General features: G+C 36.7%; 1 protein-coding gene across 2 annotated transcripts in view; it reads right to left on the bottom strand.

Moving 5' to 3' along the window:
* Positions 1-8,162: 8,162 nt before the first annotated feature.
* Gpr141 (G protein-coupled receptor 141) overlaps positions 8,163-23,314 on the bottom strand; it is a 52,100-nt gene continuing 36,948 nt past the window's right edge. Inside the window, exons 2-3 of one of the 2 annotated variants that reach the window (XM_074065276.1) lie at positions 13,428-13,465; positions 8,163-12,804 (exon numbers count right to left, since the gene is read on the bottom strand). In XM_074065276.1, coding sequence (XP_073921377.1) covers positions 11,873-12,790 — 918 coding nt within the window. In that variant the 5' untranslated portion in view covers positions 12,791-12,804; positions 13,428-13,465 and the 3' untranslated portion in view covers positions 8,163-11,872. The remainder of the gene's footprint in view (positions 12,805-13,427; positions 13,466-23,314) is intronic. The other variant, XM_074065277.1, reaches the window with a different exon arrangement.

Raw genomic sequence — 23,314 nt, forward strand, 5'->3', positions numbered from 1 at the left:
AAACAGAAGAACATTTTATTAATGGAAAGAGCTTTCCAAAGAAGCCTAAGCATAATTCTTTTATCTGCATATATCCTAAGCTGTTCACTGAAGGAGAATTCACAGATATCCCTTTGTTTCTTGGCAATATTGGTAGGCTCTGTCTTCACATCACACATATGTCATCTCTGGGTCATGATTTTTCTGTTTATACTTGTCTAGCTGGAATGACAGGTACACACTAGCTTTTTTTTGGTTGAGATGGGGTCTTGCTAACTGTTTCCCTACCTCAAATCATGATCCTCCTGGTCTCTGCATCTGGAGTAGCTGGGATTACAAGCACGAACCACTATGCCTGGTTTTTCCTATTTGTTAATTAATAAATACTGATAACAAGCAGAGACAATTTAGCTACTTACTCTGTGAAATACTTGCTTGTGGGATTTTGCTGGACCATTGTTATCTGTGAGATTGGTTCAAAGACCTCCCTCCAATTCCAAAATCTGCAAGTACTGAAGTCTTTTATATAAAATGACATGGTACTTTCATCTAACATACATACAACCCCCCAGATACGTTAATCATCTATTGATGACTTACAGTATCGTAAGTCATCATGGTTTAAATGTCATATAAATAGTGGCTATATTGTTAAATAGTTAATACTATTTGGTATAGATATGATTTTCCCCTCCAAATAGCTTCAATTTGTGGTTGGTTGAATCCACAGATACAGAACTTGCAGATATAGAGGCTAACTGTAGATGACAATGTATGGACCCATCCCAATCATTTGTCTAACAGAGCTAACAGTTGCTTACTCAGACTCACTTCCCCACCCTTGCCTTACTGTGTCCACCAAAACAAAGTTATTTCATAACTCTGCACAATACCAATCAGTTCTTACCTTAATAGATCCTATTTAAAAATCCACCCAGCTTCACCTTTAAGACTATATGAACACTGTGGCTTGATTCTACTTTTTTAGGCTTCACTCAGACTCCATCAAGAATTGCTTGGCTTGAACAACAAGTACTTCTGATGGCTTTCTGAGGAGTTATCATTTGACATGGTGAATTTCCAGTGACCCTCTGAAAGTCACATGTTGTAAACTACCATTTTAGGAAAGAGGAATAGGAGGTTCTGAGAAATTCAGAAACTGCCCCAAATTTCATATATGAGCAAATGGCTGATCAAGAATATAAACCAGTCTGTTGTTGAAATGTAACAACATTCCCTCACCCATTCATTCATTCTTTCAACAAATATATATTTATTGAATGCCATTAAACCTTAGCTCATAATAGCAGCAAGGTTTTAAAAAAAACACCTTTCTTTGTGAAATATAGACTGCAGATTTAAAAAGTTAGAAAACAAAGAATAAATGATACAAGTTTTGGTAATGATATACTTCCCAGAATATGAAGTAGTATAAAAGGTAGAGAATGAGGAGCTTCCATTTTAGAAAGGATAATCAGAGTGGTGTTTTCTCAGATGGCCTTGGAGTAGATGTGGATGATCTAAAGGACCCAGCCATCTGAGGAAAAGCTCCCAGAGGGAGCAGAAAATTCAAAACTTCAAAGGCAAAAAAAAAAAAAAAGAAAAAGGAGCAGAAAGAAGTTGAGTGAAGGGTAAGCAGGGGTCTGACTGTGGAGTTTACATTTTAAGCTGAGGAGGATGGAAAGCCATTGGGAAATTTCCAGTGAACATTAACAAGACTTTTCAATGACAAATGACTCATGTGTGGGGAATCTATGTGGTGTGACAAAAGCTGTTCCTATAGCTCTCAAATGTAAAGTAGTCAGACAAGTCATATTTCAAAGGCAGAGTCATCACTACTAGGCAGCAGAGCATACAGAGGCATGGAGGAAAGAAGTTATCCAAGAGTGGTGTTGCTTCTTAGCTCCAAATTCACCCTCTGTTACCTTGCTGGGAAATGAGAACATCTCTCCCATGCCAATAGGCATGATGCTAAACTGAGCTTCTTCATCACAAGGCTCTGAAGATACACTGGGGAGGAGCAGGGCTTTTGTCTCCCTGGTTCTGGATCTGCTTTCTTGTGGCTGGCATCTGAAGTCACCTGTATATTCTACCTTCTTGTGACAACTTCTCCTGTACATTAGAGGGTGGCTTCAAAGGACACCAGCTTCTTGGGCAGATTCTGAGTATGGTCTCACATGTAGTTCCTCTTTTGGGACAGGCTGTTCTAACTCTTTCATGTATGGCTTTCCAGAGAGTTCTCCAACACATGACCATTGTGAGCTTTCCCCTCACCTGGTGCATTCCCCTGTACCCTTTCCAACAAGGTCTTAATTTAGCCCTGGGTGGCAGTGGGCTTGGTGTAGGGGCAACCTTATCCAAATTTGTTTCCTCTTTGCATTCTCTGCCCCAACTTGATGATTGTGGTGGCTCTCTGTATCTCCCATTCCTGTATTCACTTAAAAATTATTTTTATTCATATATACTAATTATACAAAGTGAGGGGTTTCATCATGATGCTTCATACATGTATATAATGTACTTTGATCATATCTTCCCCCTCTATTACTCTCTCTGATTCCCCTCCCCTCACCATTCCTATATTATTTAGAGTCCTCTTTTCCGACTTTTTTTTTAGCAGTACTGGGATTTGAACTCAGGGCTTCACACTTGCTAGGTAGGCCCTCTACCACCTAAGCCACTCTACCAGCCATGTTTTTGTTTTATGTGTGGTTATTTTTGTTTCTTGGCAATACAGGGGCTTGAACTCAGAACTCTGTGCTTTCAAGATAGGCGCTCTACTGCTCGAGCCACAGCTCTAGCCTCCTGTGTTGGTTATTTTTGAGATAGGTTCTCACAAACTATTTGCCTGGACTGGCTTCAAACTTGGATCCTCCTGATCTCTGCCTCCTGAGTAGCTAGGATTATAGGCATGAGCCACTGGCATCTGGCTTTTTTTGCCTCTTAGTAGCTAATTCTTTATTATTCCAATCTTGTGTTATAGCTAATGAACATTATATTTAACTTTCCCTATTCAAATTACCATGTGGATTCTATCTCCTGATTGGACCTTGATGGACACAAAGAGCACTAGAATAATTTCTTGGTATTTTGAGTAAATGGGTAAGAAGTGGTGCCATTACTGAGATGAAGGTTACTGAAAGATAGGAATCAAGTGTTCTGCTCTGGATAAGTTAAATTGAAGCTGTTTATGATTATAAGTAGAGGTTTCAAATTGTCAGTTCTGTATTCATGGCTAGAATCCAGGAGAGAGGAGAAGGCAAGAGTTATATATTGGGGAAATCAGCATATCGATGACATTTAAAGCCACAGACTGTCTGGTATCTCTTCAGGACACGTGGAACGAGAGAGGCAGGAAGGTTGTTGAGGACTGAGCCCTGTAGTACTCCAACAGTTAGAGACTGGGAGAAGAGAATGAATGGCAAAGAAATTGAAATGGAATAACTTGTGAAGTAGAAAACCTAAGAACAAACCCTAAGAACAGGAGGATACTAATAACTAAATGCAGTGTTTCAATAAAAAGAGATTGCTCAATGACACCATGCCTTTCTATGAGATTTAGATGAAGGTGCACATTAATATGATAATGACCTTGACAAGATTGATATGGTGTAGGGACGAGTCAGAGAAACTGTGGAAATGGGCCAAGGAAATAATGAGCAGTGAGGAACTGCAAACAGAGAATGCAGACAATATATTTTTTTATTGTTGTGCTGGGTAGGGGGTACATTGTGGCATTTGCAAAAGTTCTTACAATGTATCAAATATATTTAGTTGAATTCACCCCCACACTGCTCTTCTTTATGCCCCTCATTCCTGGAATAGTTTCAACAGGTATTATTTTTGCATTTACATACAGGCGTACACAGTTTTTGCACCATATTCACCCTCCTACTACTTTTCCCTGCCATCTACCCCTCCCATTGGTACCACCTCCTATCTCCGGGCAAAATCTGTTCTACCCTCCTATTCTCTGATTTTGTAGAAGAAAAACGTGTCATTTTTGCTTGTTTGTGATAAAGGTAACTACATAGGGAGTTTCCTTTTTGAAGCATTTTCTTATACAAGACTTATAAAGGGAAGCAAAGCAATGCTCCAGCATTGACTGGAGATAACAGAGTATAGGGAGTGGTTTTGTTTCATTACCTCAGCATCTTTCTTTTATGCAGATATAGGTATTCACAGGAGAGCAAATAATGCTTCAGGAGGAAGACGCCATAGTTGCAAGGGCAAAGGTCTTCAATGGGCTAAGGGATGGGATCTACAATCCAGCAGAGGGGTTGCCACAACACTTACAACTTTGCAATTTTATAATTTTGGAGCAGTTTTATTTAAAAAATTTTCTACACTGATCTTTTAGAGCAGTATCTTATATTTAAGTGTCTTAATAGGTTTTGTGGCTACAAAGAATTACAGTAGAGGAAATGCATTATATCATGCATTATAGTTGTTTTGATAATTTTCATTTAGCTCAATAAATCTGAGTTGAATATATGAACACTCACATTTTCTAGTATCTTTGTTCCTTGGGTGGCTGGGTGTTACTCTCACCACCCCTCAGCGAACTCATCTACAGCACCATTCATGCACATTGTAAAAAACATTCCAACATTTCAGGCCCACTAGGATAATCTTCACTTTCACATGCTTAACATTCTTAATCTTTTAAAATTCATAACAGACAGAATTAATTTTAAAAATTAAGTATGTCACAGGTCAGTTATTTCAAAGCAGTTTAATGTGTGTTCACTCCTTGAATGTTTGCCTCTAACTTTACTTCTGAATAGAAAAATGTTTCCTAAACTTTGGCAGATCGTAATGAGACAGTGCGCCATTTGAGTTAATGTTACCATCAGCAACATCAGACAGAAGCACTCTTTATATCTTCATGATACACCAGTATGAGCCAAAGGTTATCTATGACCATGGACTGGAAAATGACTCACATTGTCAAGAAAATTCTCTTGTGTGGTTCTGACCACAACCACCATCTTATAGGCCATATAATTATAATCTTATAATTAGTGTTTATTAGATTCCTAATATGTTATGATATAAAACAAATGAAGTGAATTATAAAAAATATATTATACAATATAGCATTGAATATATTTCACTTTAGGAAAGACTCACTGTCTTGTTACTGCATTTCTCATTTCCCCCCAGGTAAACAGATTTTACTATGAGCCAGCACTTCATATTTGCAGACCAATGGGTTAATCAGAAGTTCATTGCCATTGAGCAGAGGCGGTTTGTCTGCAAGGATGGGGGAGCTTCTTTACCACAGAGTCAATGTGGGTACACAGGGATGGCCACTTAACACAGTGGCATTAGTAATCATCAGGTACAGTTTTCTATAATCCCTGCAGCCTCTCCACTGACTTCAGGCTGTTGACCCAGAAACTGGCAACCAGTTTCTGACCTTGATAAGCTGTTGCTGAGAAGAAGACACAGAGGATAGAGAAAAGTAAAGCCTGGCTGATCTCTTATCCTTGAGAAATATATGAACAAGGACAAAAGACAATGTGGGACCAAATTACATGAACTACTCTAATGGTAGAAGAAAGCACTTTTGGGAAGAATTTTCTGAATGAGGCAGAAAGACATTGTGGACAGTATTGGTCAATTTTGAGCCATTCCTAAAATTCAGCATACATGTTTCCTGTAGAATAAGAGGTTAACAGTGAAGTTATAGGTCAATGGGTTCTGACAACATTGGAAATGATTAAAGAGGTAGAAATTTAATTTTAGGAAATTTTAGGACATAATGTTGTAAAACTAAATAAGTAGTGAAAATTTAAATGCAAAGCAAAATTTTCAACATGGTTCAAAGGAGAAGGAAGAAGATAGCATTCAGAACAGATGTCTGGCTCTCTTCCAATTCTAACCAAAATCAATAAGGAAATATTAGCAAATTTGGGAGTGAAGAGCACAGGAAGAATAAGAAGCTGACGGCCAGGGAAGTCTGCCCTCCTACTGCAAGAATCCTGGAAGAAATCTTCTCCCAGACTCAGTGGGGAGAAAAGGGTTGTATTCTACAAGAAAACGTCAGAAACACCTGCAATTTGCCTCACAAACAGATGACATGAGCTCGAGGTGAGGAAGTAGAGTCACTGTCCTACCTGGGAAAGAACCTGATGTGGAAAAGCAATGGCTCTAGGGTGATAATCCCTGAGATTGACAGGAAAATGCTCCCAAAGCGCTTTAATTTACACAGGAGCACACACAACCATTTGCTGATTTAGAGAGTTTGTAGCCATCATATTTTCAATCAAAATCCTACAGGCATTAATCTTGCCATTGTCACCAAGCCTTTGCCTTCTGGCCCTTACACTGTAAAACTAAATACTTAATACCTTCCTTATGGGTTTTTTTCCTTTCCCTGGCTTTAGTGATACGTGTTCTTTTAAAATTGGAAATATTGTCTAGGCTGTGTTCAGATGTAGTCTTTAGTTTGCTTGCACCCTGCTAGGAAGACTAGAGCCTTTCTACCTCTCAGCCTGCCTTTTTCTTTCCTATGCTAACTTTCTCCATCTGCTCAGTTTTTGTATGTAAACTTTTCTGATACATTTATTGACTCTCGTAATTATAAAAATTCTTGACTGTGGCAAACACACATGCCTTTGCCATATTTAGGAGTAAAGTTCAGCAGTGTGTCCCACAGCCAAGCACAGTGTTACTAATGAAATTCCGAAAGGAAATGGACAGATCAGAGAATGGGACAGTCACACAGACTGTGGTAAAACATGTTTTATGTGTAGAATTGAACATCATTTGGGAGCTGTCCTAGAAGTCTTTCTGGACCTCCTCAACTTGAGATTCTGTAGACCTTCAAGAAGATGGGGGAGACCTGAAGACACACTGCAGAAGGCAGTTATAGACTTTGGTGGGAGTCTACTCTTGACATTTAGGACAATGTGCTTAGAACAGAAAGGAACACTTGACTCTCTTCTGAACTTCAGGGCGTTCTTGTCTTATTTGACTTAGGGATGAGCTGAAAATCCCTGTCCAGAGTAACTAGTCAAACAGCCAATGGTCACATCTTAGTATCGACACCCTGTCTTCTGTGTGATCTATGGCCCAGATCAGCAACCTAAGGCAGAAACCATTCATTGCTAATGATATAATATACTAGGATAAACTTCTTACTTTCTGTTCAAAATTGCATCCCTCATGTGTTGCCTCTTTCACTCTGCCTTCCAAGTGCCCTCTCCTGCTTTACTGGAACTGAAACAAGCTCGTTCCAAACCCTTCTGCTGAGAGCTAGTGGTTATTACTAGAATCTCATTTCCACCAACAGTTCCTATTGGTTGTCAGATTCCCCTGTAGGGCACAATTGCTTGGCCTGGTACCTGAAAGTTCACCCTTGCATGTTGAACTTTTCTTGGTGTTATCCAAGCAAATCTACCATCATTGTGTTCCTTTACCCTGGAACTCTCATCACTATTTCTAAAATGCTGTGGTCATTTCCTTTGATCCTACCAATCCAGATTGATGGAAGAAGCTTTGTCTTCCATTTCACTCTTTAGCTTGTTAAAGGCGGCAAAACCTATCCAATCTAAAATATGACAGAATCACAAATATTCACCTCACTGAAAGCTGCTAATTGAGAATGGATTGGTCTGATGCCCTTTTCAGAAAGATGAACTTTGTAACCCAGGAATCCAGTTTTAGTGACAGTTCTTTGGAGGAGAATCTGGAAGGCAAGAGAATTTGCTAGACTTCTTGATTCACTCCCACAAAGCCCATTTTACCTACAAGTACTCAGAGTCAGTCCCTTTCTTCCTCACTTATGCAAAGTTGAGGGCAAAAGTAAGAGGGGACACAATGGCCCTTTCACAAGTAGATTAAGAAATGAACAACAGTCAAGTAGAGTACCTGTCAATGGGTGCCAGAGCAATGTTTCTGCCTGTATCTCAGAAATCATCATTACCTCTGGTTTCAAAATCTGGTAGACACTGACCATAAGCCAGTCTAAGAGTCATGATGCTCAGAGAAATGCCTTTTACTTATCAAAAAAGAAAACACACGTGGCAAACTTTCTTTGCATTTTCCTAAAATTTGCATTTAATATCTGCATAATCAACAGAAATAATTTAATATTGAATCAAGTTGAGGTAAATATTCTTAAAATATAGAAATATTTTTCCAATTCATAATGTTCAAATTGTTAAACCTCCCTTTTATTTTATTTTTAATTTAACAGTAATTTTACAGTACTTTTATTAGCATCAAACTCTGAGGGTTTTTGTTTTTTTTGTGGCAGTAGTGAGTCTTGAACTCAGGGACTTCACCTGAACCACTCCACCAGCCCTATTTTTGTGAAGGGTTTTTTGAGATAGGCAAACTATTTGCCTGGCTGGCTTTGAACCATGATCCTTCTAATCTCTTCTCCTGAGTAGCTAGGATTGTAGGCATGAGACACTGGCACCCAGCTGTGATTTTCAAGAAATGTAGAGCATATGTAAATTCACACCAGCCACATTTCAAGAGTTCAAAAGCAACCTGATTTTCTTTGCCTACATAAATTGTGATGAAGACTCTTCTTTGGCTATAGGAGCTTTGGGTTATTAGATCAGCCACTGAGTCCTCTTTAAGAGAAGGCACATTTCATCTCAGCAAAAGGATGCTGTGGGTAGCTTTGTTTTCAGGAGATGGTTGGAAGGAGAAACTGGGGCTGTAGACATGCAGGGCTCTTCTGTGCTGTTGGTAGAGGAGATGCACCACGTAGAGGCTGGTCCCGATCATGATGACCACAAAGAACACATTGCAAATAACCATTACACTTAAAGATACAAGTGAAAGTTGATGAAACCCATTAGTTTAACAATTTGCTTGAGAATATCTAGAGTCAACAAGAGACAAATTGCTGCTTGCTGTTAAAGTTTTAATGATGCAGACAGAGATCAGCATTAAACCTCCTTTTTAAATTGACCCTGTTTGTGGTGTCTCCAGAGTTCTCATCTCTCTCAGTCGAAAGCTTTGCTTTTTATCACAACTATTAGGTAACATTTTTTCTACTCTAAGATGAAATTCATGAATAATTTTACCATTCTAAAATGAATTTCATAATCATCCTATATTCAAATTATTATATGCCATGTATATAGTGTTCTAACTATAATATAAGTGAATAAAAGGAAAATTAGTTAGAATAAGGTAATATGTGTCTCCATGTACACTTATGCATAATCACAAAACTAGACAAAACAAGGTAGCCTGATGTTGGTATCTACATATAATACCTACCTGGATATAAAAGCTAAAATTATTGCTTACAGGTATGTTTTTGTTGTATTTTAATTAGATAGAATAGCTACTAATCATGATTTTCCGAAGTAATGAACCACTCTTTCCAAAGTTCTGAGGGAACAAAAATTAATTCGGTATCTGTAGTATTTGCATTTCTCAAAAATCCAAAACCTTCAAACAGTACCAAAAGTGCTATGCATTTATGAAAACTGAATAAAAGCCAACTAACTGTTCTGATTATTACTTACTTCAAGAATATCTGACACATTATTCAAGTACAGAGCAAGACTCGACTTTTTTATATATACACCACAAGATAGCAATTCCCTGGCCTCACCACAATATTAGTAGTGCTATCTTATAATGGTGACATCCAAAAGTGATCCTTGAGGACAATCTTGCCCTGATTCCTGTGTGAGATTCATTTCCACAGCAATTAAAGACAAAGACCAGGCAACCTGATTTTTTTTCTAGTTATTCTGTGAATACTGATGAATATGATATTTTATAGTATAAAATGTTGCATTCCTATATTTAGGATAATTTTTCTTATAGGCTCACAGAAATAGACTCTTTATTACAGCATATTATAGTACAGAGAAAAGCATAATTGCCTGGCCTCAAAATACCTGAAATCTGAAAGATTATAATATACCCATAAACTAAAAGATACTTTGATAGTGATAAGAGAAACCTAATAAAATGCTCACAAATAAATTTTAATTTAAATATTACACCATATTTTTATTTTTTTACACATTTTATGGGTGTTACAAATTTTCTTAAAATGTTAATGGACCTTAGTGATTGTCTTACAAAATATTATGCATCAAAGTAAGAAAGAAAAAAACTAAAAGTAAGGGGGAAAAGAAAGCAAGTAATAAATAAATGAAAAGAGAAAAAAAAAAGAAATGACAGAAAATCTAAAACAGAAAAAATTGGGAACAAGTCGTGTTTGCAGTATATTGCTACTTTCTCTTCCTCAGAATTAGTTTTTATGACTCAGTAATTTCATTGATCATGGAACTCACAGGGGTACTTTGTATTCCTCTGATGAATTTGTAGGTCCATAGAGTATCAACAAACCTGTAAATCATGAGATATGCCTAGCTGGACAGAAAAAGTTGTCTTTATTCATTTGTTCTTTTAATCATATCATTAATTACTTCATCTTATCTGAAGCATTAAATATGAAAGAGGATCAGTTCTTTGGGAAGTTTCAACATTATGAAGCATTGAAGGCAACAGAAGTATGAATAAAAGGAAAAAGTAAACAAATTAAAAATAAAATTAATTAAAAATTTAAAATAAACCAAAATAAAAAATATAAGCTAAATACCTAGCTATTAGTAGTCCTTGAAAAAAAATCAGTTTAATGCAGTTTAATGTGCCACAAGTTATGTTATCAATCAAATTGCAAAATATTACTCAGAATTTGGTAAGAAAATCCACACTATTCAATATTCTAACACATTACAATTTTATTAATTTCATATATATTTACTCATCCATTCTTCAAATATTCCAGAAAAACATTGCCATTCAAGTTAGTCTCACAGAGTCTAAATCAATGGTTATTCCATATATTTCTCAAAAGTTCTTCTTTTTAAGAATGTAATTTTCATTATATAAAAACACTTTTAATAACTTTAAGAGTGGAATGGAATTCTAAATATCTCAGCATAACATTCTATTTCCAAATGTAATCTAAATCAACTGTGGCCCAAGACATCTAGAAATTCTTAAAAAAAAACAAAAAACAAAACAGAAAAGGAAAAAGATTCAATCACCTCCCATAGGAACTTGTTTTAATGCCTCAGAGCACATCAGTCAGGAATATCCTGTATGGTTGCTTCACCATTTCATAGGCATGCTCAGCAAGCATGATTTGGGATAAAACAGTACAAGTGGTGATTTTAAATAGTTAAACCCCTTGTCCTTAAACTCAACCTTTCAAAAGACAAATCTAGACAAACTTTTAACAGCAGAAGTACATGAGTTCTGTTTGCATTGATTTCTAGATAATAAACTTACACCAAAGTTAAGATATTCTCAAAATTTTCTTACTTTTCCTCTCCTTATTCTGTTTTTTGCCAGGGTGTGAGTAGAATGGGTCATCTTATCTGGCTGGCCAAGTAGAGTTCATCTTTTTGGAGGTGGCTTATGACTAAGATTAACCTAATTAAGGTGAAGTGGGTGCAAAAAAAACCCAAAAACTAGACACCTAAGTGTAAACAAAAGCCTAAGAAAAGGCCATGTTTTAAATCAAGAAACTCAGAATGTCCCACTAGACTCATGTTGCCTACATGGGCCACATGGACATTGTGTAAATAATGCAGGGAAAATAATGCAGTATTGCAACTTCAGGTGGATTCACCATCACTGATCTTTGTGTGGACATCCTTCAGTGACCAGAGGGATCAAATGAGGACTGGGATGAGTTCCCTGACATTTTATGGTCCTTTTGTTTGGCTGGATCTAGGCAAAGTTTTGATCAAGCAATATAAAACAATTCTTACCTCTTTTGCCCATTTTCATTCCATATATACATGTGTATTATATATATATATGTATACATATGTGTGTGTATGTGTGTAGCTATATACATATATGTATATATAAATGAATACTATAATCTTGGTTAACAGCACAAAAGGCAATTCCATAGGTTAATAATTTTTTGTTTAAACCAATGGCTTCCCCCAAAAACAAAGAGCAGCAAATCACAACAACTGATTGCTGTTACACTCAAGAAGATTTCATTGTAATATGCAACATTGTCATTACAGTCCTTAGAGTGTGCCACAATGTGCAAGTAATAGAGCCTAAAAAACTGATAGGGAAGAAAACAAACAAGAATGATGCCTATAAAAAATAGGTTTTTCAGTTGAGCCCAGAACTCCTGGTGGGATAGAAAGGAGTGGTGCAACTTCCGCACCATGGACACAATGATGAAGACCTGGACAACCAGAAGAATCATTGCAGTGGCTATGACAAAGATGACTATCATATAGTTGATGATTTGCACATAATCCTGTATAAGTTCCTTCTGGAATTTAAAACAGTGTTGTTCATTGTACTTCCCCTTATTCCCATACTGAGAAATAACCAGGGGCACCACAATGACAATCACCAAAAGCCACATGGCCGTACTAGCAGCAACAGCATGCAGCTTTCTGTAGAATTCCACTTTGTCCTTGTGCTTGAAGAAAATGAGGTACCTGATGACCAGGATCACCACATAGAAGAGGAATGTGAGGTACATGTGGATATGCAGCATGGCACTCACAAATCTGCAGAAGGGTAAGCCAAACAGCCAAGTCTTCTTGATAAGGTAGGTCAAGCGGAAAGGTACTGTCAACAGGAAAACTCCATGCACCAACACCAGGTTAATTACTGCCGTGGTGGTCACAGACCGGGAGTTCATCTTCACCAGCAGGAACAAAATAGAGATGACACCTACCAGTCCTCCAATGAGTACTACAAAGTACAGTCTGGTTAAATGGGGCGTCAGTATAGGATTACAAGAGTAATTCCCAGAGATATTGTGGATTGCCATCCTTCAGACATTGCCTGGAAGAGAAAAGGCAGCAGTATACCAAAAAGAGTTCCTTCAAAGCACCGACAAGATGGCTTTGTAATTTACCTGTTTTTTATGACATAAGCTTTATGTGCTTTAAGAATAAAGATTATATTACAGTGTGTTTGTGTACCTAGACCCGAAGTCATTGTACTAGTCCATTTTATGTTGCTAATAACACAATGCCACCAACTGGGTAACTTTATAAAGAAAAGAAGTTTACTTCTGGTACAAAGCTCTGAAAATTCAAAGTCAAGGGGCCACACTTGATGATGTCCTTCTTGGTGGCACAGAGTATCACATATCAGGAAACAGGAAGCATGCAAGTGTGACTCTCCTGGGCTCTAGCCCTCTTTTCACAAAGCCACTACAATTCAGCTGTAGGGACTTCACCCTAATAACCTTATTTAATCATAATCTCACCCAAAGACTCCACCTGAAAATATCATAGTTGGTATGTAGTGCCTCAAAATAGGGATAACCCTAGGGGACAATCTCAAACCATAGCAGCCATTGATTCTTAATCTTTAATAGAAATTAAAAAGTTGAACATTAACCTATAAGATGCCCCCATAAAAATCAATTTGCATAAATCTTCAGGAAGATTGCAGATTACCTGGTACTGATACATGAATGCTAGCCATCCAGCAGCCACTGAAAAAAATTATGAGACATGTGGAAAGATGAGTGAATGGATGAAGTGATGCAAAATATTTTTAGACATGATTCTAATTCTCTAAGTCCTTCTGACTTAGAAAATGATCCAAGAATATTCATACTCTATCATTTAGGATACCAATTAACTTGATAAATACTCAACTAAATCAAGGCAGTAGAAAGCAATATGAATGTTTAGATGAATTTCTCATTACAGTGATATTATCACCCAGCAGCGAGGCCTTCACTATGTTCTTCCCACTGAAAATAAGGCCTGCCTCCCAATTCTCATGCCCTACTTTCAAGTACCTTGAAAATTCACAAAACAACCACTGTTATTTTTCCCCCAAAATACTCGCTCTTCTAATTCATACTCTATGTTCTTGTTCATTATTTATTACTAAAGACTTAGAAATCTTTTAATTTCACTAAACAAGTCAGCTTCCCATCTCTTTTAAGATAAAGATCAATATCCTCACATATCTAGAAAGTTCTGTGTTGTAGCAGCAATAATCTGATCAGTCTATTGAGACCACATTCAATAAATAATCTAAAACACTGACAGCCTTGGATGGATTGTACATGAGGGAATGAGGTTAAGGGAAGAGTCTTGATCACATCAAGATTTCTGATTTAAATAAATTGTGCTATTAGAGGTCTGTTTACTGATACTAGAAAGAGTCAAATCAAGCAAAAACAATAATTGAGTTACCCACTTGGTAACTGACTTTTGTGACACATTTTCAGTTATTCTTACTTATTTATTGAATGTCTCTTCATTTAAAGGAATATTATTCAGCAATAAAAATGAACCAACTTTTAATATACACAATATTGATGAATCTCAAAATCATACTAAATTATCTATTGTCTTAATGGGTGACATGTATGTGTGTGTGAGTGTATGTGTGTGTGCGTGTGCGTGTGTGTATAGTACATAACCAGACCAGAGATACATCTGTTACATAAAATTTCAGAAAGAGGGGTGAGACAATTAAGGGAAATGTCTGAAAAACCTTTCTAGGGGAATAATAATTTACTTTTAAAAAAAGCCTAGAGATCTTTTACTAAATGAAAAATGAAGTTTTTCTGTTATATGATTTATTTTTCTAGAAAAGGCTAAACAACTGTGAGAGAAAGCAGATTGGTATAGTCCAGGCCAGGATGCAGGAGGAGGAATTGTCTTCAAAGGACATTGGGGGACTTTGGAGTGATGGAAATGCTTCCTGTCATGCTGGCTTCTGTTGCAATTATTTATCAAAGTTCACTTAATATTGGTGAATTTTGTTGCAATACACTTCACTAAAATTGCTTTTTAGATGATAACACCAGAAAGCCACTGCTTTTGTGAGCATAGAATGCAGCTTGAAAACTTCATGATTCACTTAACTGAGTATTTTCTTGGAGTCATTGAAGCAGGTTGCTTTATGTTACACTTGGTCTCTGTGTTGTGCCATTTCTCTACTTGCTTTTTATTTTTTCTATAGAAAATTAGTTCAATCAGGTGAGACTTATCTTGTGTTCACATGAGTCAGAGGTAAGTGTGTCACCATAACTTCTGCTTACCATTTCCTTTGGCTGTTGGCTTAGTAAGACTGACTTCTGAAAGAAGAGTGTATCACTTGGCATAAGTCATTCTTTACTATCAACTGCCATGATCTCTCTCTCTTTTAGAAACACATTTTAAGCAATATCTATGGGCCATGACTAAACTGCATTCTCTTACTTAATTTAACCTTCATATTAGACCTGGAGGCTGCATGATGTATTATGATACTGAAGTTTAGATGATGAAACTGAGCCCTAGATAGGATAAGTCATTTGATTATGGTCTTTAAAGTCTCTCTCTCCTTCTCTCTCTTCCTCTTTCCCTCTCTCCCTCTTTTTCTCTCTCCCTCTCTCCCCCTACCCTTCTCTCAAACACACATACTCCAAACTCCAAGCTCTAACCCCACCAAACCACAAACTCAGATTCATCCCTCCTCACCTCATGATTGTTTCCTGTGCAAACCCATGTGCCAATACTTTCCCCTGGCCCAACTTTGAAGTCTGATTTTCCCTTCTAAATTTTGCCCTCTTCAAACCTCAGCTCCTGTATTTCTGCTTTCTCCTTTCCTGTACTGCAACTCTACCTCAAGTTTTAGAATAACCATTTCCCATTTCAGGTTTATCAACATTTCAGGAGATTCTGCATGACATATGTGCAGTTCTAACACTGACCTAAGGACCTATCTAGTTCTTACAAAGAGTCTTATTCAGCTTCTTTGTCCCACATCTATTCTTGGGACTCCCTCATTTGTGCTGTTAACCTGGATAGGGTCTGGACATCTTCATAACGGGTCAGTTGTACCTGTGTTGTAATATGTAAGTAACACAATGTATCCCCCATACAACCATTATATGATAATAAAAAATTGCAAAGTTAATTCAACACATTAAAAATGTCATGCACTATGATTAATTTGAGTCATTCCAGTAATGCAAGGATGGTTCAGTATATACAAAGCAATTTAAAATGACACAGTACATAAACAGAACAAAGAATAAAAATTACACAATAGTCACAATAAAAAAGTCTTTGACAAAAGTCAATAGCCCTTTATGATAAAAGTTCTTGAGAAATAAAGAATATTGCCAACATTATACCAAATAGGAGAAAATCTGAAAATATTTCCTCTAAAATCACAAATGAGACAAAGTTGTCCACTATCACCCCTGTTATTCAACACAGTGCTTTGAAATTTTGGCCAGTGCAAAAAGGGCAAAGAAATAGGACGAAAGAACTATAAATAGGAAAGGAAGAAGTTACCTCTATTTGCAGATGATAATATCCTCTCCTTAAAACACTGCCAAAAATTCTACCAAGATACTCATAGCTCTTTCAGAAACATAACAGCATACAAAATTCAGTAACTTTTCTATATACCAGTAAGGAGCAGGCTGAGAAAGAAATCAGGAAAACAATCCCATTTACAATATACTCAAAAACAAAATCCTAGGAATAAACTTAACTATGAAGGTAAAAGACCTCTGCAAAGAAAACTATGACACTAAAGAAAGAAACTGGAAAACAAACTACAAGGTGGAAAGACCTCCCATGTTCACAGAATTAATGTTGTGAACATGGCCGTACCACTGGAAGCAATCTCCCATTCAATGTAATCCCCATCAAAATTCCAATGTCGTTCTTCATAGAGATAGAAAAAGCAGCCCTAAAATCCATGTGGAAGCACAAAAGACCATGAATAGCCAAAGCAATCCTAAGCAAAAAAGAAATGCTCAAGGTATTAAAATACCTGAGTCCCAATTATACTATAGAGCCATAGTGACAAAAACAGCATAGTACTGGCACAAAAACAGACACATAAATGAATGGAATAGAACAGAGGACCCAGAAATAGAGCCACAGAGCTACAGCCATCTGATTTTCAATAAAGGATGCAAACATATCCACTGGAGAAAAGACAACCTCTTTAACAAATGATCTTGTAAAAATTGGGTGTCTACATATAGAAGACTGAAACTCAATCTCTGCCACTTTCCTTATACAAAACTCAATTCAACAGAGATAGAGATATTAATGTAAGGCCTGAAATTTTGAAACTACTAGTCAAAAACATAGAGAAAACACTTGAAGATATAGGCATAGATATTGACTGCCTGAATAGGACTTCAATAGCTCATGAAAAAGAGCAAGATTTTACAGAAAGCTTCTGCATGTTGAGGAGAATAATTACTGGAATGAAGAGAATGCTTACAGCATGGGAGAAAAATTCTTTCCATTAGACAAGAAAGTAATATCCAGAATATATAAGGATCTCAAAGATTAAAAACCAAAAATAATCCATTGAATAAATGGGCAAATGAATAGAAAGTTCTCAAAAGAAGTACAAACAGTCAATAAATACATAAAGAAATGTTCAACATTCTTAGCCATAAAGGAAATGCTAATCAAAATGACATTGAAACTCCATCTCCAGTCAGAATGACTTTCATCAAGAAAACAACCAACAAACGGTGACAAGGATGTGGGAAAAAGGGATCCTTATATACTGTTGGTGGGAATGCAAACTGGTCCAGTCACCATGGAAATCAGTACGGAGGCTCCCCCAAAAGCTAAAAATAGAACTATCATATGATCTTCTATACTACTTCTGAACATATATCCAAAGGAATGTAAGTCAGCATACTATAGATATAACTGCACACCCACATTTATAGCAACACCATTCACAATAGCCAAATTATGGAATCAGCCTCAATGCCTATCAACAGATGAATAGATGAAAAGAAAATGTGGTACCTAGACACAATAGAAAATAATTCCATCTTAAAGAAGAACAAAATTATCTTGATTGTAGGAAAGCGGATGGAACTGGATAACATCATGTTAGTCAAAATAAACCAAAGTCAGAAAGACAAACGCTGCATGTTTTCTCTAATATTCAGAACTTAGTCCTAAAAAAACTGACATGAATGTAAAAGGGGGGCTGTTTGTGGGTGTAAAAACAACAGAAGGAACAGAGGGTGATGGGGGATGAATATGATCAAAGTACATTATGTGCATGTGTGAAAATAGGATAATGAAACCATCAAAATTGTAGAAAAGGGAGGATGAGAGGAGGACAATAAAAAAGTAATGGGGGTGGTTATGATCAAAGTACATTATATGCATGTATAGAAATATCACAATGGAACCCCTTTGCACAATTGATATATATTAATTTAAAAGACTGTAGCCTCTTCTCTGATCCACAAGAAGAGATGGGCATGTGGATCATTATATTATCAATATTACATTAAAGAATTATATTCTCAGAATAGAAGTTGAAATATTGAAATCCGAAGTCAGTTCTCAATATTTGAGTTTTGACTTCAATGGTGTCATTGATCTTCTAAGTCAAATTTCTATATAGAGTGGGGTGCTTTTTTTCTATAGGAATTCATAGCAACATCAATTCAACCAAAGTATACCTATGTTTAAACCTAGACTATTAAATATTTCCTGCTTTATGTATCTGTTGAACTGCCACAAAGAATAGAGGAGGAATGTAGAAGATTGAAACTTCTGTACAAAATATCAACTTCAAAGCCTTAAAACCTTGGAAAGAAATGTCTTCATTGCAAAAAAAAAAAAACACACACACATTAAAAAAATAATAAGTGCTGTTCAGAGAAGTTTTCTTTCAGTATCCCACTCAGAATAGTAGCTTGCTAATGAGAACAGGCCCTGAGACTGTGGGAAAGACACAATGTCTGAGAGAGGCAGTGGACTGAGAAGCAGTGACAGACAGGTCTGAAAGACAGATACCATGGCCAGGACCTGGGGGACCAGAGCAACTGACCAGCACCCACATTCACCATGCTCAAGGACAAGCATGGCCAACAATGATAAAAGGTATTGTGTGCAGAACTTGTCGAGTGTGTTAAATAAATGCTCTCTTATTAAATGTGAAGCTGTTTTCTGTGAATATCAAATTTAGATGATATGGGTTTGGATTTCTCAATATTTAGCCTCATGTTTTGAAGTTTTTCCTGAGATTTGGGATACAGACACTTTGAAAGAAAAAAGAAAAACAAAGAAAAAGCCTAGAAGGTACTCAGTTTAGAATATTTAAGACTCATTATTTACTATTTAAAGACTACCTTACACTCAATTTTTTTTTCATTTTTCTTTTATTATTCATATGTGCATACGAGGCTTGGTTCATTTCTCCCCCCCTGCCCCCACCCCCTCCCTTACCACCCACTCCACCCCCTCCCTCTCCCCCCCAATACCCAGCAGAAACTATTTTGCCCTTATTTCTAATTTTGTTGTAGAGAGAGTATAAGCTATAATAGGAAGGAACAAGGGGTTTTGCTGGTTGAGATAAGAATAGATATACAGGGCATTGACTCACCTTGATTTCCTGTGCGTGTGTGTTACCTTCTAGGTTAATTCTTTTTGATCTAACCTTTTCTCTAGTACCTGTTCCCCTTTTCCTATTGGCCTCAGTTGCTTTAAGGTATCTGCTTTAGTTTCTCTGCATTAAGGGCAACAAATGCTAGCTAATTTTTTAGGTGTCTTACCTATCCTTACCCCTCCCTTGTGTGCTCTCGCTTTTATCATGTGCTCATAGTCCAATCCCCTTGTTGTGTTTGCCCTTGATCTAATGTCCACATATGAGGGAGAACATACGATTTTTGGTCTTTTGGGCCAAGCTAACCTCACTCAGAATGATGTTCTCCAATTCCATCCATTTACCAGCGAATGATAACATTTTGTTCTTCTTCATGGCTGCATAGAATTCCATTACACCCAATTTTTATAGAAAAAAATAACGTGTATAGTGTCTTGGATTTGGTACATAGGGGGTGTTTAGTGTATATGTAATGATTCAATAAATTCATACAAGTAAAATCATGTATCAAGAAGATGAGGAAGAAGGAAAAGAGAGAAATTATACAAAGGAAAAGAATATAAAAAAGGAAGAAGAAGGGAAAAAAAGGAAAAAGAGTAAATTAGACTATCGGGGTCCCAGCCAGCAGTGCCTTTATCACTCTCAGGTTTAGAGCTGACTGAGATATTTTACTGGGATCAGATCTTTACACTAGGAAATGATGCAAATATCCTAATTATGCACTCAGTTGGTTACCTAATATAGTATGAACCGTCTGCCAAACATAGCAGCTGATTCATGTAAGACTTGAAAGAAGGAAAAGGATGTCATTTCTGCTTCTATGGAAACAATCAATTAAAATAGATAGAGCCAGGGAATTTTTATCATAACATTAACAACATTTATTTCTTGGTGCATTTATTTGTTGATACCTCACCCATATCTATTCATTGTGCTTCCTCTTCCCAAAAATATTCTACCCTATTCAAATGCTTGTGCACATCCTGAGGGACAACTCAGACTGTGTTCCTCCAGGAGCCCTGCTTGTTCCCATAGACATTCTCAGATGCATTCTCAAAATAATGTACATATCAATCCTCCATTTTTTCTTACATTCCTCTGCTTTAATTCCATATTTTACTTATTTGTGCACTTGCTCTTAACTTTGAATTTCTTTCAATACCATAATGATTTTTAAGAGTGGACCTGGAGTTGTTAACTGAATGGGTGAAATAATGGTGAAAAACATATTGACTTTATTAAGCCTTTCTTTGATAGAGCCACACTGGATCTAGGGTAGTAACTGATGTTAGGATCCCAGAAATAATCTGTGGACCCTGAGTAAACTCCTCCATGAGAGCATGGCTGCCTGTCTAGCTGCCAGTGGACCACCTTGTCCTGGGCAGGAATCCCTCTTTATCTCTCTGGTTGACCCAAAAGACCAGCTGTAAAAATTGTCACAAACTTCAATTTTCCCCTGCCATCTGTCCCTGTACATGCCAAATGCACAGCTAAACACTAGACTGAAGTATAAATTGCTTAAAAATTATTTCATTTCTCTTCTTAAAATCTTTCCCTGAGTTCCCATCATTTATGGAAAAATGTATACCCATATTAACACAATATACCAAAACAGGAGCACACTGGTTTTTGTAGCTATGAACCAGCCTCTCCCTAGCATATTATAGTACAAGGATTCTCCTCCTTGCCTGCATAATTTCTTCTTCTTTTCAGTACACAGAAATGTGCATGAAGTGTAGCTGGTAGCAATTTTCTTGTGTCTGGCCAGTTTCATTCCAAATGCCTTGCCCATGGCTCCAGGACTATCCAAATGTCAGAAGTGACACATGGAAGTGGCTTCTGTGACTGTTTTATAAAGAATGAATGATAAAATAAACATCAGAGAATAGCCTACAAAATTTATAGAATGCTACAAAATAATGTTTAGTAATCCTTAACCTATACCTGTATTGGTATAGAGACCTCAAGTGCCAAGAACTGTCTCATGTACAAACAAATAAGCAACTATAATCTATTTTAGAATTTCTCAAATAATTTTGTAAACCAATAATTCATTTTAATCATTTATTGTGTAGTAAGTAGTGAACATTCTGAAATGAATAAAGCACTTCCCTGCATTTAAATCTCCTGTTTGGTAAGAGGGAAAGAGGTGCCTACATTATTTACAGGAACCCGATTTGTATGTAAAAAAATGCTACAAGAATTCAAAAAGAGAAGTAGCTAATTTAAGAAGTAATCAGGAATGAAGGAATCAAAATGGAGTAACAAATGCTTGGATATATGTCTGTAACAGGTATTGGATCTTGAAGGATGGGGTGAAGTTCTGGATGTAGAAAGGAGGAATGAAGGATACTGGGTAAAGACAAGACTCTGAACAAGAGCTTGGATGCAGGTTTAGGAAGCTACCGACAGTCTGATGTGCCTGTAGCATGAAAACAACAAGGAAGATACAGACGAGAGTCTGCAGAGGATGCTTACCAAATGCACAGCATGAGGCCATATTAAGGACTTCCTATTTTATCCTGAAAAGTATGAGAGATGACCAGAATTATAGAATAACAGGTGACATTTTAATATTTCAATTCAAAAACTTACTTTGGCAACAGAAACAAGAGCTAGAGGAAGAAAGACCATAAAGTATTATCATTAGCTGGTTGTTATGTTGGTCAAGTTTAAATAGCTAAGTGTTGATGCAAGTCAGCACTACCTAGGAGAATTTGCCCCCACACTAAATAAAAATTTAAGACATAGGTCGGAGAAGAAGGTTTGTGCTCCAGGTATTTTCATCAATGAATGATAACACTGTCATATCAAATACAGAAATAAAAAGATAAGCAATCATCCTTGAATGGTTTAGAAAAACAAATGCTACTTTAGATAGACAACAAATTCCTCAGGCAAAAGAACTGACAGATTAGTTAGTTTGCTAAAGGACAAAGTGGAAAAAGTAATGGTTAAAGACCCCCATAGAAAAGAAAATGATGTCAAAGAAGTCCTCAAGCTGTTACTGCAGTAAAAAGCCATACTACTTCACAATTAATGAGTTTATTTTGTTCATAAGGATTTTTACAGATGAACAATAACTACAAAAAAGGCCAGCATCATCTGTAGACAGAAGAGTGGAATGGAATGTTCAGATAGGTATTAAAGAATATTTTCTATGCACAGAAAAGATGAAAAAATTATTTTGAAAGATCTCACCCACTCCTGAACTGCAGTAATAGAAAAGATTCATATTTAGACACATGAAAGCAGAATGTCGAATTGCAAAGAACAAACTTGAGGATCCACAGCGATGTGTAATATGCACCTCAGACTTAGTATTTCCAAGGCTGAACGCTACCCACACACCCGCAATCAGACACGTAAAGTTGCTCCTTGTGAAATCCTGGGTAATGGTAGCTCCATTTTCCATTTGATGGATTGAAAATCTGACAGTCTTCCCTGATTCCTCATTTTCTCCCAAATTTCACCTCCATTCCCTCCACAGATCCTTTCCCCTGTCCTATGTAATACCTAAGCCACACAAGATCCCTGGGTCAGAATTTTTCTATAGAGCATATTACTGGCACAACTGGCAGAATATTCACAGAGCTTGTAGATTAAGTAATAGAGTTGCATCAAAGTTATTTTCCTTACCTTGATTATTGTATGTGGATATGTAAAAAGTATATGTTTAGGAAACATGTACTTCATAACACAGGAGTAAAACATCATGTCTTCAGTTCATGTTCAAATTGATCCAAGACATTATAATATGCACATATAAAATAAAAAGCCAATGTGGCAAAAATTACAATTAGGGAATCTGGACCACATGTACATTAAATTTCCTTATATCATTCTTACAACATTTCTGTAAAAGCGTGGTGTAAAATTATCTCTAAATTAAAATATCACAAAAATCAAATAAAATAAATCTAGGGCTGGTCTACTTCTCACCACT

Source organism: Castor canadensis, chromosome 2 (genome assembly GCF_047511655.1).
Source record: "Castor canadensis chromosome 2, mCasCan1.hap1v2, whole genome shotgun sequence".
Classification (NCBI taxonomy): Eukaryota; Metazoa; Chordata; class Mammalia; order Rodentia; family Castoridae; genus Castor; species Castor canadensis.